The sequence below is a fragment of the Thunnus maccoyii genome, chromosome 17 (assembly GCF_910596095.1).
Source record: "Thunnus maccoyii chromosome 17, fThuMac1.1, whole genome shotgun sequence".
NCBI lineage: Eukaryota > Metazoa > Chordata > Actinopteri > Scombriformes > Scombridae > Thunnus > Thunnus maccoyii.
The window spans coordinates 9,984,662-9,998,421 of record NC_056549.1 but is presented as its reverse complement, the minus strand read 5'-3'; the positions used below and the strand labels follow the sequence as shown (position 1 = coordinate 9,998,421).

The window sequence follows — 13,760 nt, the reverse complement described above, 5'->3', positions numbered from 1 at the left end:
GCGAGAGCCGCGACGGCTCTGATCTCAATTGGCGAGAAAAATGAATTTGAATGTAAGCGAGCAATAAATGTGATTGAAGGTCATTTTCTGCTCAGAGGGATGTTTTTGTAGTAAAGCCGCCAAGACGAAGTGAGGAATATATTTAGCAGGACGTACACATTTGAACACTCCATTGATATACCAACAGCATTCTTGCAAACAAGGTTGTTTTTTTATATTTTAAAGTTGTCTTAAACATAAGCAACCTTTGCACATGGCAGTAAATTTGCCAAGTACAATGTTTCTTTTGGATATCCCAGTATAATTCACTTTCATTTGGATTCTTTCGGTTTTTGAGCTCTTCTGGATGTTATTTCTGTATTCCCCTGCTTTTTTTTTTCTGGTGCTGGTGAAAGACCAGCCATAAAACACAGCATGCAAGTCCAGAACACTGCTCTAATACCAGAAGCCATAACGACAAACACTGCCCACTGAAGAAAACATAAATCATGTGCGTATAACAACTGTCTGAGCCTTATTCAGGCATGAGTGAAAGATGGCACCGAGCAGAGATTTGTGAGTCTGCTGGGCTGTGTAATGCCACGTTGATTATTTTCCCGAAGCCCAGGAAAATAAAACTGTCAGACTGCATAAATCATAATTAATTGTAATTAATGGAACCAGTTTTGTTCTAATCATCGCATAAATCGCTGAGCCCATTTCTGGTAAAAACGTCACTACTCACACTTTGTAATTGATGGCTTCTCTGAATACACTTTGGGCATTTAATCATCTATGTAAATGGCACACATTACTTGGGAAGTGATTAAAATAGTGGGAATCTACTACAAGCAAACTATAACAATTACACAACTAATGGACTTCCCACTATATGTTGTAAAAGTTTGAATTAAGCTGCTCTAAAATGTAGTGAATGAAGCTGACAGGTGGAAAATCGGCAGAGTTAATTTATATGCAAATAAAATACAAAACTTTACTCCATAAGAAAACACAGAGAGATACAAATTACACACTATATGAAATTTATTCCATTGGTTGTATTGTACAAGAATTATAAAGCTGGTTTGCTTTACATCTTACAGGTAAGTTTATACTGCTGTACATATCTGCCATCAAATATGAGCTGTAACTGTGCTCACAAATACACTAGGGGCTTAAATAAAACACAGTTGACAAAAAACTCAAAGAAAGGGGGCAGGGGGCGGGGGGGAGGTTGACAGTTCCTGCTGAGTTTCTGTTGGGTTTAGTCTGTATACATGTGAAAAAAACTACATACATATTTCCAGGGCATAGGCTCAAATATCACCATCCACATCTGAAATGTCATTGGCTGCACTGTACAGATACAAGTTTTCAGATGCAGATCCCATACATACATCCATACAACATCCTATCCTTTCAGCTCCATCATGTTATATTAAGCATGGATGACACCGAATGCTCATCATGTTCTCGATGGAGCTGAGTAAACAACAAATGTGGGAAAACAAAAAGGAGAAATAAAAATAATAATAAAAAAACACTGGTCACAATCTTTCATCTTCTCTCACACTGAAAGGAAACAAAAATCTGGCAGATGATTCCCGATAGAGACTTGAGTATAATAAAACACCTCCCAATCACTGAGGGGTTGCAGACTAACTCCCCGTCCTCTAACACGCGAGCAGCCGCCCTACATGCCCGGCTGCTCTCACTCCTTCCTGCGTTTCTTGTCGTGGTAGTCGTCCTTTGAGCTCCTGCTGGTGGAAGGCCTCTTTGAGCCTCCGTGCTGCTTGGCTTCCTCCAAGAACTTGTCCAGACCGAAGGGATCCTCTTCAAACTGGACTGGGCCTTCCCGCCTCTGCCCGTGGTCACCCCCTGAGAACTCTTTATCTGGAACAAACCTAATGGGGGGGGGGGAGCAAAAGATAATTAGAATGTGCTGAAAATGCATAATTGCTCTCACCGATTTGAAGGCCGTTTAACCTCACTGACAATCTTAGTTGTGGTGGACTATTTTTTTTGTCCTTCAGATATCCTCAAAGCAGAAAAAGAGGACTAAGGATTCAAACTACAAAATAACTTAGCAGGTTTCTTTTCCTTCAACAGATGTATGAACATTTTTTGAGAAGAAAAAAAAAAGGAATACAAACTATCAGGGTATTCCATGGAGCATATGTTTTTATTTCTCTAGCTTTTTTTTTTTTTTTATATTTGGTTTTGCACAATGGTGTAGCACCCTGCAGCCAGCAAGCTATTCCTAAAGGACACTGACAAGCTGGTGACTAAACATATGGGACAGGCTATGCTCGGGTAGTAGAGTGTGGCACTGCTGCCCCAAGGACAAGAGCTCCTGCTGGGACATCATGTGCACGCTTGCCTCGTGCCTCAAAATAAAGCTACAACGACCTCAAAAATGATTCAGGCTTTCATTTTTTTTTTTAAGAATAATCGAGAAGGTTAAACTGCAGCAGTCCTGTTAGCAGCCTGATAAATGTGCAAGTCTTAAATTTGATAAACTGTTGTCAAACCACTGACTTGAGTTATTTTTTAGAAATATTTAGGGATATTAAAAAAAACACTTAATTTTAAATGAGTTCTTCAGTTAATTATTTTTAATTAGCTCTTAATTAAGCTAATTAAGTTAAAGCAGTTACAAGAAATTATGTTTTTCCTAATTAATATGTGAATGAATGCAGCGATGCACTTGCAGTCTGACATCTTTATCATGCGTTGCTTCAATTATTTTGCTTTTGAGGTGATTATCAAGTTTTCCAAAGATGTGATGTACATATAATTATACTTTTTAAGTGATGTAAGCACCAACTTTTAAAGTCAAAACCATTTTACTTCTTAAGGAACCGATAAGTTACTTAACATACAAAACTTATAGTTAACAAAACATAGTAAAATGTGCCAAAGGTTTTACTGTATTATATTACTATACTATAATAATAATATACTATAATAGTACTATTAACAATAAAACTTTTGGTTTTAAATGAGTCTTTTCTCTGCTGAGTGATATTTCAACTGTTGATGCATATTTGCATGTATGATTTTTTTCCTGTCTATGACTCCCTTAAAAAAAAGACCCAGCTGAATCAATCAGATCAGGTAAAACTGTAAAGAGGAATGTAATGTTGACATTTAAATGGACAATTAAATTGCATAATGTGCGATTTGTTAACAAAAAAGTAAAGCAGTTCATAGTACCTGTTGTTCTGCATGAGTGTGTCGAAGTCGTCTGAGTAGGCGTCCTTGTCTATACTCTTGCTGGGCCGGTAGATGTTTGAGGCCATGTCTCTGCCGCTGCGGAACGGCTGGTCGTACACATTGTATGTGTCGTCCTCACCGCCAGCAAAACCACTGTCCATACCCTGGAAAGAAACAGAGAGAAAAGAAGAGTGCCTTTTAGAAAAATATACACAGTACATAACAAAACTGAGTACACCCCTGGTAGGTAATTTACAAATCCTTTCCATCTAATACAATTTTATTTCTTTTTAGACAAAACCCAAGAAAAATTAAGCTAATTCCTTTGAAAAACAGAATGTTTGACTAACTATAATGAAAGATCCATATTGAAACTGAAACAGAAGTCAGAACCACCCTTTATTAGTGAGACTCCATTCTTTTATTTATTTATTTAATTTTTTTTACATTTTGTATGCCCACCTTTATGTTTCATGACAGACTGGATCCTCCTGGGCAGGGATGATACCAGAACAAATCTGTGAGAAGATGTTCTGCCATTCTTCATAGATAAATCTTTAAAGCTACTTTTTGCTGGAGGGGTTTTGTTGCTCTACCTTCCTCTTTAAAATACTCAAAGGTGTTCTCTTGGATTCAGGTCAGGGAACATACTTGGCCAGGTCCATAGTTTTCACTTTTTCTTCTTTAAAAACTCTTATGTGATTTTTGCAGTGTGTGTTTGGGATCATTGTCTCCTGCCAACCTTCTTGAGACTGACATCTTTTCATTCAGCATTTTGGGTATACAAATTTACATTCATAGTGCCATCTATAAATGTCATCTCCCCTACACCTTTTGCACTCATGCAGCCTCATATCAGGACACTCCCGCCTCCGTGTTTCATAGTCAGCACTATGCAATCACTGTGGTAGTCCTGGCCAGGTCCACGCCAAAACATGCTGGACCCCATCTGATCCAAACTAATTAATTTTGGTTTCAACTGACCAAAGAATGTGCTGCCAGTATTCATCATGTTCTTTGGAAAAATTTAATCTTGCGGTTTTGTGAGCAATGGTTTTCTACTTGGTTGTGTAAATAGCAAATTGCACATACATCATTCATTTTTGAGGACAGCTACTGCACTTTCTATTACTGGTAGCAGGAGTCCTCCTGTACCTCCTAACCACTGCTGCGACTGTGTTTTGGCTTCTGTTCAGGAACCTACTGATGATCTTGTATGATCCTATTCAGGCAATTCCTCACCATATGGAGCCATGTTGCATTAGACACAACCCAGGACACAACTGAGGAGGTGTTCACAGGTTCTTTTATAACCTTGTTCAGACAATTAGTCTTTATTGGAAGTCACTTTAGTTTCAATGGTCTTTTGTTGCATTGAGGTTGTACTTTGAGGCCTGTATTTTGAATTTAGTCTATCTAATCTTTTTAATTATAAATACCAAACACTCCACCCTAAAAATACTACAATTATTGTAAGACGATACAGTTTTGAATCATTTAACATTTTAGTGATACTGCACAGAAGTGTACTCAGTTTTGTTATATAGTGTAAGTACACAACAGTGTAATAGCCAAATCTTTTGAGGTGAGTTTCTGCCTTCAAATAAATCTCTTAACTGGCCTTTTGCTTCATTTTTGCACCCACGAAGGAAAATTCTAATTTGTAATGCAGACTGTCCTTGTGTTGCCTTCCTCACCGATCAATTCTGTTCTGCAACTGAGGCGTTCAATCCTTTCCTCTCTCCAGTAAAACTCAAATCACTGAAGACTGCTAATACTTCTGTCCAAGGTGAAACTAAACTTTTTTTCAAAGACTGAAACAGATATTTGAAGTAACTTGATCGTACAAGCTAACTATCTCTCTTGCCTTGACATATTCTATTTAGGAAATATACTCCGTCCTCATGTCACAAAGCAGGGCATCATTCACTCTTGTACTTGTTTGTATTTTTGTGAAATAAACACAAATCATCTAGTTCTATTAGGTCTATATTAATACAGAAAGGTTTGATATGATCTAACCTTGCTCTGGTTGAAGAGTCGCTGGTCATACTGAGCCTCGCTGGCGGGACGAGGGTTGGGCACTCCCAGAGCGATGAGCTCACTGATGTCCCTGTCCTGGTCTCTCTGCAGCTTCGACCTGAAACAAAGAACAATGTTTGAAATTTAGAGCTAGAAAAGTTTTGGCAAGTAGTTCCGTTAAAAATATTACATTTCTACAAAAAAAAATCTACTACTCAAAATGCTGCAGCATCAAACATCTGAAGTCACAAGGGAATGTTTCATTTCAGTGTCTTGTTAATGTAATATGTAATAATATACTGGCAAAATTGTTTTATGTATGCATTCAGGTTCACCATTAGGTAAAAAGTGAAGGTTTTTGTGTCTTTAATATCTTGACTGTCCTTCAGCTAACAGCTATTTCAAAGTTAATTGAATGTTAATTTTAAGATAACAAGGTTTCTGGCTTCTGACAGCTGCAGTTGTGATTGCAATGAACTTCTCCTCTGAGTTTCACTTCCTCCAACTTCTCCAGGGACCCATAATTCCATCAATTGACAGCCTGACAGTGTGCATACACACACAGACCAGGGTTTACAGTATCAACATGTAATTGAAATAGATGAAAATATCAACGGCCAAAATGTCTGCTGGGAAATATGCTGATTGCCAAATAAATTAATAGCATATTAAATAGCCAAATATTGTGTGACCTATAGTGAGACTGGGCAATATGTCAATATCGTCTTAGATTTTGGATATCATTATATCGTGATATGGCACAGGTGTTGTCTTTTCCTGGATTTACAGTAAAGTGAATTTTCTGAACTGAGCTGTTCTATTATTTGGCTTTACCCACTTAGTCATTATATCTAAATTACTGATGATTATTTATCAAAAATCTGATTGTATAAATATTTTGTGGAAGCACCAACAGTCATCCCTACAATATTGTCACAGTACCGACAGAGGTACTTGGTCAAAAATATTGTGATATTTGATTTTGTCCATATCGCCCAGCCCTAACCTATTGTATGTTGCCAAGACAACTTACATATAAACTTATATTATGCAAAAGCTTGGTTTTGCCTTCGCTGTTGAGACATTAAAAGATTAACTGAGTGTTTGCTCATGTGAGTAGGTGTGGCATGAGATTGAAAAGCTGGCGCACACCACAGTAGCATCCCTGTGCTTTGGCTAAACAGCAGTTAACACGACTCCTAAAAGTCTTACCATTTTCTCTCAGGTAACGTTACATCTAGCATTAGCACTGTGAAACAGACAGATCAGCTCAGAGCTCCACGGTTAAATAACGTGTAATTGATCAGTAGGAGGTTTAACTTTTCCCCCGGGCCCCGTGAGAGGTGGGCTCGAGGGAGACCACAGTGGGTGGGGGTGAGGGCCGAGCTGCAGCTGCCATATTGGCCGACAAAAAAAAAAAAAAAGTCTAGCGTAAACTGACAGATACACACTGACCATAGGGCTGTGCGATAGGACCAAAATCCTATGTCCCGATATGGGTCATTTCATATCCTGATAACAATACCCACCCGATGTAGCACATTTTAATTCGACAAAGTAATACTTTGCCCTAACCGACCGTCTCACATGCACAAACGGTCTCTGGAATGTTACAAACAAGGACTACTGCCTGAGTACTCTGCTGGATCCTCCTGCGTTTGTTCAGTATTACTGCTGGCCCCATGAATGATTCAGCAGTGAACAGTGCATCTGTGTGTATACGGAGGGAAGGGTTGGGTGAGTTCACATGTGGTGTGTTTAAAGTGTGTGTCCAGCACCTCTTATCAGGAGCAGCCCTGGAAATGTTCCTGTCGTGCTGTCTGTCTTTCCTTCTGTCATGGCGAATCTCGTCACGCTCCCTGGCCTCGCCATCCTCGCCACCTGCCAAGTGAGAGGGGGGGGGCAGGGGTGGGAGGGTAGATAGACGGATGGAAAAGGGGAGAGGAAGAGAAGAAATGAAAAGGGAATTTTAAAAAAAAGGAAGAAAATAAAATAAAGAGGGAAGTAGGAGACAGATGATGAGAAATGGGAAGTGTGTTGTGAGTAAAGTGAGGCATGATGAAAAGAAAAACAGATGTTAGATGGAATTGATACACAACAGGAGAGGAAGTATAAAGTGAAGAGAAACTGTCAGCAGTCACTGAATTTGCAAGACAAACATTGGAATTCATAACAAAAACAATCTTAATTAAGATTTTACATTCTCAGTCAATGTAAAATGATGCATCTAAATGGCCATTCAAGAAATATGTACCAAAACAGGAAATGCAACACTAATTTTACTTCTACAAAGTATATGTGAACTACCAGTAGAGAAGCACACATAGCATTTCACAGATTACTGGTCCTGTCAACACAGGCGGGATGAAAAATGTTGTCATCACTTATGCCAATCATGTTCCAGATTTGGAAGTGGCAACAGCACTGATGACAGAGTCTGCTCTACTCACTCAGAAAACCACACACCCATAGATATCACACATACACACAAGCTAATTGTACATGGTTGAAAATCAGATAAAATAACTTTTTTCCTCTGCCAAAACTCACCTTTGTCCCCGTGACTTTTAATTCCTGCCCTGCGATCTCGGGCCATTTGGGCCAGCTCCCTGAGTTTCTCCTCCTTCTTTTCCTTCTCCTTCTGGGCCATCTTCTTCTCTACCTGGGCTCTCATCTCAACTGCCTCCCTGGCCTAAAGACACAACCGGCATTTCATAATTTAGTTCATTTTAAAAGGCACACATGCAACAGTTCAGAACGACAGATGAATTGGGCATGATGCTGAAGTACCTTTCTATCAGCGATGTAGAGCGCCTCGGCCAGCTTGGCAAAGTTTTCATTAATGTGAACTGTTTGCAGCCCCCTACCATCAGCTGCCAGACGTTTGTCAAGAGGAATGGTGTAGCCCTGAAAGAAATTAAGCACAATCAGAGAAAGAAATGAGCAGAGAGGAAAAGGTAGCAGGGCAATGAACAAATTATTATATATTATATTATAAAAATGATCATGACAAGATCTGGAGTCCTTAAAAATTAAATAATTATGCTTAAAGTATGTATCAAGAAGAAAACAAAACAAAAAGCCTGGAAGAAAAATGCCTGCAGAAACTACTCACAGTAACAACGAGCTAACATTTAGAAATACAAAGTGTTCCAGTTAATTACACTGTTATTTTACCTTAGCGTTCTTCCAGTTGGAGATGCATGGAGGAATCTTCCACTCCTGCTGTTCCTTTACTGTCATCTAAAACAAAAAGAGAAAATCAGTCAAATATTAATAGCATTTGGTCAACAGAAGCAACTTGATTTTGATTCATTAATACAGCGTTAAAGCACTAAAAAGCAGAATGAAACAAGAACGACAAGAAACATCTCAGCCAAATGTGTCAACAGTACCTTTCTGCTTGGAGAATGCATGACTGGGGCAGGGGGAGAGGGAGGTCCTCGAGGAATCTTCTTATTTATCCTGAAAGACAGGTATACACATCAAATTCAATTACTTTTCAATAAAAAGGAGAAGTGGGGCCAAGGAGAATCCAGTTATAGTAGGTTAACACAGATTTCCGCAGATTTTCAGGGGGGCACTTCTGAGCTACAGAAGCAGTTGGTCTTTCATTTCCTTCAGCCGTTACTTGTTACTTATTTCGGCTGGAAAAGTTATCGACCCCAAATAACTTGCAATGGTATAAAATTGATATAGTTAATTTAGTTAAAATAATATAATAATTCTACTGGTAACATTACATATCGTGTATGGCGCGTAGTGAGCAACTGTGATGAAAACATGTTTACTTACTTGAAACGTGGCGGTTCCATGGGGTCTTTCTGCATTTCCACCATGCGGATGACTCTCTGTTTGGCCCCCGAGTTAAAAGCCACTCCCTGCTGGGATGGGGTGTATCTTGGGGGAAGACAGAGAGGAAGAAGTGTGTCACCATGCATGAGACTTTTAACTTGACACACACACACACACAAACACACACACACAAACAAACAAACAAACGCTTGAAGCTTTTAAATCACTCAAATAATTAATTGTATTCCCAAGCACAACAAAACAAAAACAGTTACTTCCAACTTATATTATTTGTAAGAATTGGTCTTTAGTAGATAAAGATGACATGTAACATTTAAAAGCAACTGGAAATATAGGATGGCAAATAAAAAGGTAGATCCCCGGTTAGGTTAAAGCCTAGAATGTGTTTAAGACTGCACTCCAGGAATTAGTCATTTTTCTGACAGCTCTAATATATCAAGCTAACCGCTAAATAATTTAGATCAGTCTGAGGAGCACAAGAACAAACACGAATGACTCAAGTCTAGATAACAGAGGTGTAGGTTTTCATAGAGGCTGGTTTATGCTCTATTGCCATTTGCTGAAAAATGTGTCTGTTGAGTTTCTCTAAAATCAACATAATCTCAATGCAAGTTCTAACTGGGAATATTTCCCAATGCTACAGTCAACATGACGTTAATGCAACATTATATGTATTATAAGTGGTACAATATTCCCACTTTCCACAGTGACTTTCTGTGATTTTCAAAATGGTGTTTTGCTTACCTGATGTACTGTGCGGGAGCCTGTTTGTCTGCTGCTCTTACAGGCATGGCAGCAGCGATCTTTTGAGACACTTGCTTTTCCAGGGCAGCGCGGGTCTTCTCTGTCAGCTACAAAAGGACACACAACTCAAGTCAAAATTGAAAAGCACACAGACCATGTTTACATGTGGACTGCTTGTGATTACAGTGAGATCCAACCTTTAACAATATAAAAGAATAAAAACAGATGAATGTATTTGTGTCGAGTGAAGCAGCAGTGTTAGGATACATAACTTTGTTGTTTATCGTTTCACAACATTGTAAATTGTAATTGTATTGAAATTTGTTTAACTCTTTCACTCTATTTCCACCTACAAATAACAAAAAAATCAATAGATGCAAGAAAATATAATTAAATTAAATCCTAATTATCTTTTGTTAAACTTTAACATTAGCTTTATTTTGTGTTGACTTTTACATAGTATTTACCCTGATTAACCCCTAGATGACTTGGTGTGAGAGATGCTGGTAACTCAATGTGATGGCAACCTGGGGCCTGTACTACAAAGCAGGATTTGGGATTAGTGGAGGTAACTTCAGGGTTACAACTGTGGTCTACTTCTTATTGGGGTACATCACCATGGTAACTTATGCTGAACAGCTAAACTGACTAATAAGTTATAATTCCTACAGGATCCCGATAGGACAAAAGTCCTGAATTTACAATCAAGTGACAAGTAAAAAAAGAGCAATATATATTTTTATAGGTCAGTAGAAACAATTAACTGTTGCAGGATTTCTATTTCCACTCTGGTTTTACAACAGAGCTTCTAACAAACAGAAAGATTGTTTATGACACTAAACACATGATGATGATTTTAGCTGCATTTTAATTGTGCAAAGTTTATCCCAGGAGTGTTAACTGACAGCGTGGATGATTTTACACTCTGATTCCATCACTACAGCTCAGAGTAACATGAGACAACTGTGTGATGATTGAAAATAAAAACGATAGATTCTTTTATTAGAAAAATAATCCACACACTGTTAATTGGCTCCCATGATTATAAATGCAACATTTCAGTCAAATAGTCCTCATCAGTCATCAACTACTTTTTAGTTTTTTTATGTCATTTATATTTCGCTTTGTTGAGTATGACTTTTTGCTGTCCCTAAAACAGAATTTTTCAGGAGGTAGTTCAGCAGAGTTGACTGAGCTAGTTGGTAGCCAGCTTTGTAATATTTAGACGGCGATGTTAGGCTCAGTGAAGCCAGCTAACAATATCCTGGTTATGTTGAACTTGTTTCGTAGTACAGGCACCTGCACCTACTCATCCTTTCCATTCATACACATTGCACCACATCTTACCTCTTGTATAGCCTCCTCATCAGGTTTCTGTAGTTCTGGGGTGTCTTCATTTAGAACTTCCTTTGGAAGTAGGTCTGTGTACTTACTGAAGACCACCTGCAACAAACAAAGATGAGAAATGTTCAGAACCGACCAATGAAGCAAGTGTTTTCTGTAATCACATATGGAAACTTGATGTAAGTATTTAATAGTGCAGTGTGCGTGTGTGTATACTGTGTATGTATATGAAAAGAGGGAACATATAAAACATTTAAATCATCATTAAATTTGTCTAAAATATTGTCAGCGTAGGTGACATAAACAATCAAGGGATGCACGATATTGGATATTTTGCCGATATCTGATATGCAGATATTTCCAACTCATTGTGGCCGATTGCTGATGCCGATACTGATATATGCACTTTTTTTTTTTTCCATCTGGCTGAGGAGACTATTATGCATGCAAGCATAGATTGTACTGAGTTTGATCAAGAAAGACAATATATGAAGGAAGAATTTAGGAAGACTGGAGTTCAGGAGCTCAGCATTAAAACTTTAATGAACCTGCCAAGTAGGTGGAGCAGTAATTTATTTGAGTTTACTAGACAGAGAGTATTAATGTGTAGGATTTAATCTCTGGTCCAAACTCCGGAGCAGAAGGTGGCGGTAACGCACCAAATATGCTGGTTGCAAACTGCTGTTATAAACCAAAAAGAACACATGTCTCTCATTTTAATGTGTGAGCACTCATTGCCCAATTGACCTGAACTACTATGTTCAGATAGAGTATAACAAGTCCTGTACTTTTATCTGAGCTTGATATTTTCCAGGATATAAATTTTTAAGTATGTGTGTTGAGAGCAGCCTCACTGAGTGTTGTAGGAGTAATGTCCCTGTATACCTTGTCCTTGCCCTGTCCTTGTCTGGCGATGGCATCATATTTGATCTTTCCTTCTGCATCCACCTGCACCGCCAGAGCATTGGATGTCTTCTTCTTCCGTCCCATCTCCAGTGGAAACTGGGCCACGTGGATCTCAGGAAAAGCTCCTCCATCTCCAAAGTCCTACAGAAACACAGATGTACAGCAAAGATGAAACACCTTACGTTTTGTAAAGAATTACATAAAACTGTGGTAGTCACCTCTTCACAAGGAGCCAACCTGAAGCAGGACAACAAACAACAAATATACCCACCCACCGCCAAATAAATGAGAAAACCTCTTTAATGATATATAAGATAACTCTGAGTGTTTACCTCAAGTGAACGAGGTACCCAGCCCTTTCTGTGTCCATAAGGAGGGGGCTCTCTCCGGGATGAAACCAGGGCGGTGGAGTAGGACTTCTGTGCCCGGACTCTCTCCTCTGCCTCCAGCTGGTCCTGCGACAGCTGGGTCGGCGCCGGTAAAAAGCTGAACACATAAAGATGTATATTAGCCTCAATGTTAAGTGTAGCTGATTGCTCAACTGCTGTAAGCCCGAGCTAACGTTAGCCGACAAAGACGCCAACTAGCTTTACTTAGCTTGATCATTTGGAATGTTGAAACAGCTAATTAGCTAATAGTGTAGCAACATTTCGAGTCAATTTTGGAACATTCAGTTAGAATTATGTAGCTTACAAATCCGTAACTGCCATACAGTTGATAAATGTGTGTTGTGAACATGGCTGCGTGCTACTAAGCTAGCTAGCTTACGATACAACTTAAGCTAGCTAACGTTAGCCTTGATTAAAAAAAGAAAACAATGGCGTGCAGACCAAAAACATCAATGAGACACATTTAGCGTATTCTCCTTGTCGATTACAACGTAGTATAAATGACTCAAGATTACATTTTCGCGAATTAAACACACAAAAGGCCTTGTCGCGGGACTCACCTCGCCAGAGACATTTTCCCCTTTCTTCCTTAGCAATGCACTGAGCATGCGCAGTGCAAGTATAGAAAACCATAGAATAGATCTGAAGTGAAAAGAATAGACAATATAATAGAATCGCCATTAACCTGGTGCGATGCTATTTTTTAATACAAGACAATGTAATTTCTCATCAAAGTTGTAGCCATCACAAACTTTAAGATCAACCCGATTATAACTTGGACCAAATATGCTCTAAATTTTGATTCAGGAAAGCAGTTTAGATGCAGGATTAGAAATAAATAAAAAAATCAATGAAAATAAATAAATAATAAAAACTCCAAATAGTAGATAAAAAGCAAATGAAAAGTTAAGAGCACAAGAAAAAATATGAAAATGCTAAAAGAGAGGGGATGCATTGAAGTAAGTAAAACCAGAAATAAAAGGTAGGGTATTAATAAAAGGAAAACAATCCAAATAAATAAATAAATGAAATAAAATGATATACCACGAACTAAAATAGAAAAAAATACTTAAATAAATAGACAAATGAATAAATAAAGTTCAGTTAAAAGCCAGGTCTTGACTTTGCTTTTAAAAATATTAACATTCTCTGCTGCCCTCAGGTCTTCAGGAAGGCTGCTCCAAAGACGTGGACCATAGTAATAAATGGATGCCTCACTGTGGGTTTTTGCTCTGACTTTAGGGATAATTGAAAGGCCACTACCAGAAGACCTGAGGGTTTTAGAGGGTTCATAGGCTAAAAGCAAATCTGATAAATACGTAAGAAGAAGACCATTAAGAGCTT

General features: G+C 38.5%; 1 protein-coding gene across 1 annotated transcript; it reads right to left on the bottom strand.

Moving 5' to 3' along the window:
* Positions 1 to 1,005: 1,005 nt before the first annotated feature.
* snw1 (SNW domain containing 1) lies at positions 1,006 to 13,073 on the bottom strand. The gene is made up of 14 exons (XM_042391132.1): positions 12,977 to 13,073; positions 12,360 to 12,513; positions 12,007 to 12,168; positions 11,125 to 11,220; positions 9,778 to 9,884; positions 9,013 to 9,117; positions 8,613 to 8,682; positions 8,395 to 8,460; positions 8,008 to 8,124; positions 7,768 to 7,909; positions 6,996 to 7,098; positions 5,218 to 5,335; positions 3,196 to 3,359; positions 1,006 to 1,883 (listed from the first exon to the last, which is right to left on the bottom strand). Exons 1-14 carry the CDS (start codon positions 12,988 to 12,990, stop codon positions 1,691 to 1,693), a joined length of 1,611 nt encoding a protein of 536 aa, XP_042247066.1. The 5' UTR covers positions 12,991 to 13,073; the 3' UTR covers positions 1,006 to 1,690.
* Between the last annotated feature and the right edge of the window lie 687 nt (positions 13,074 to 13,760).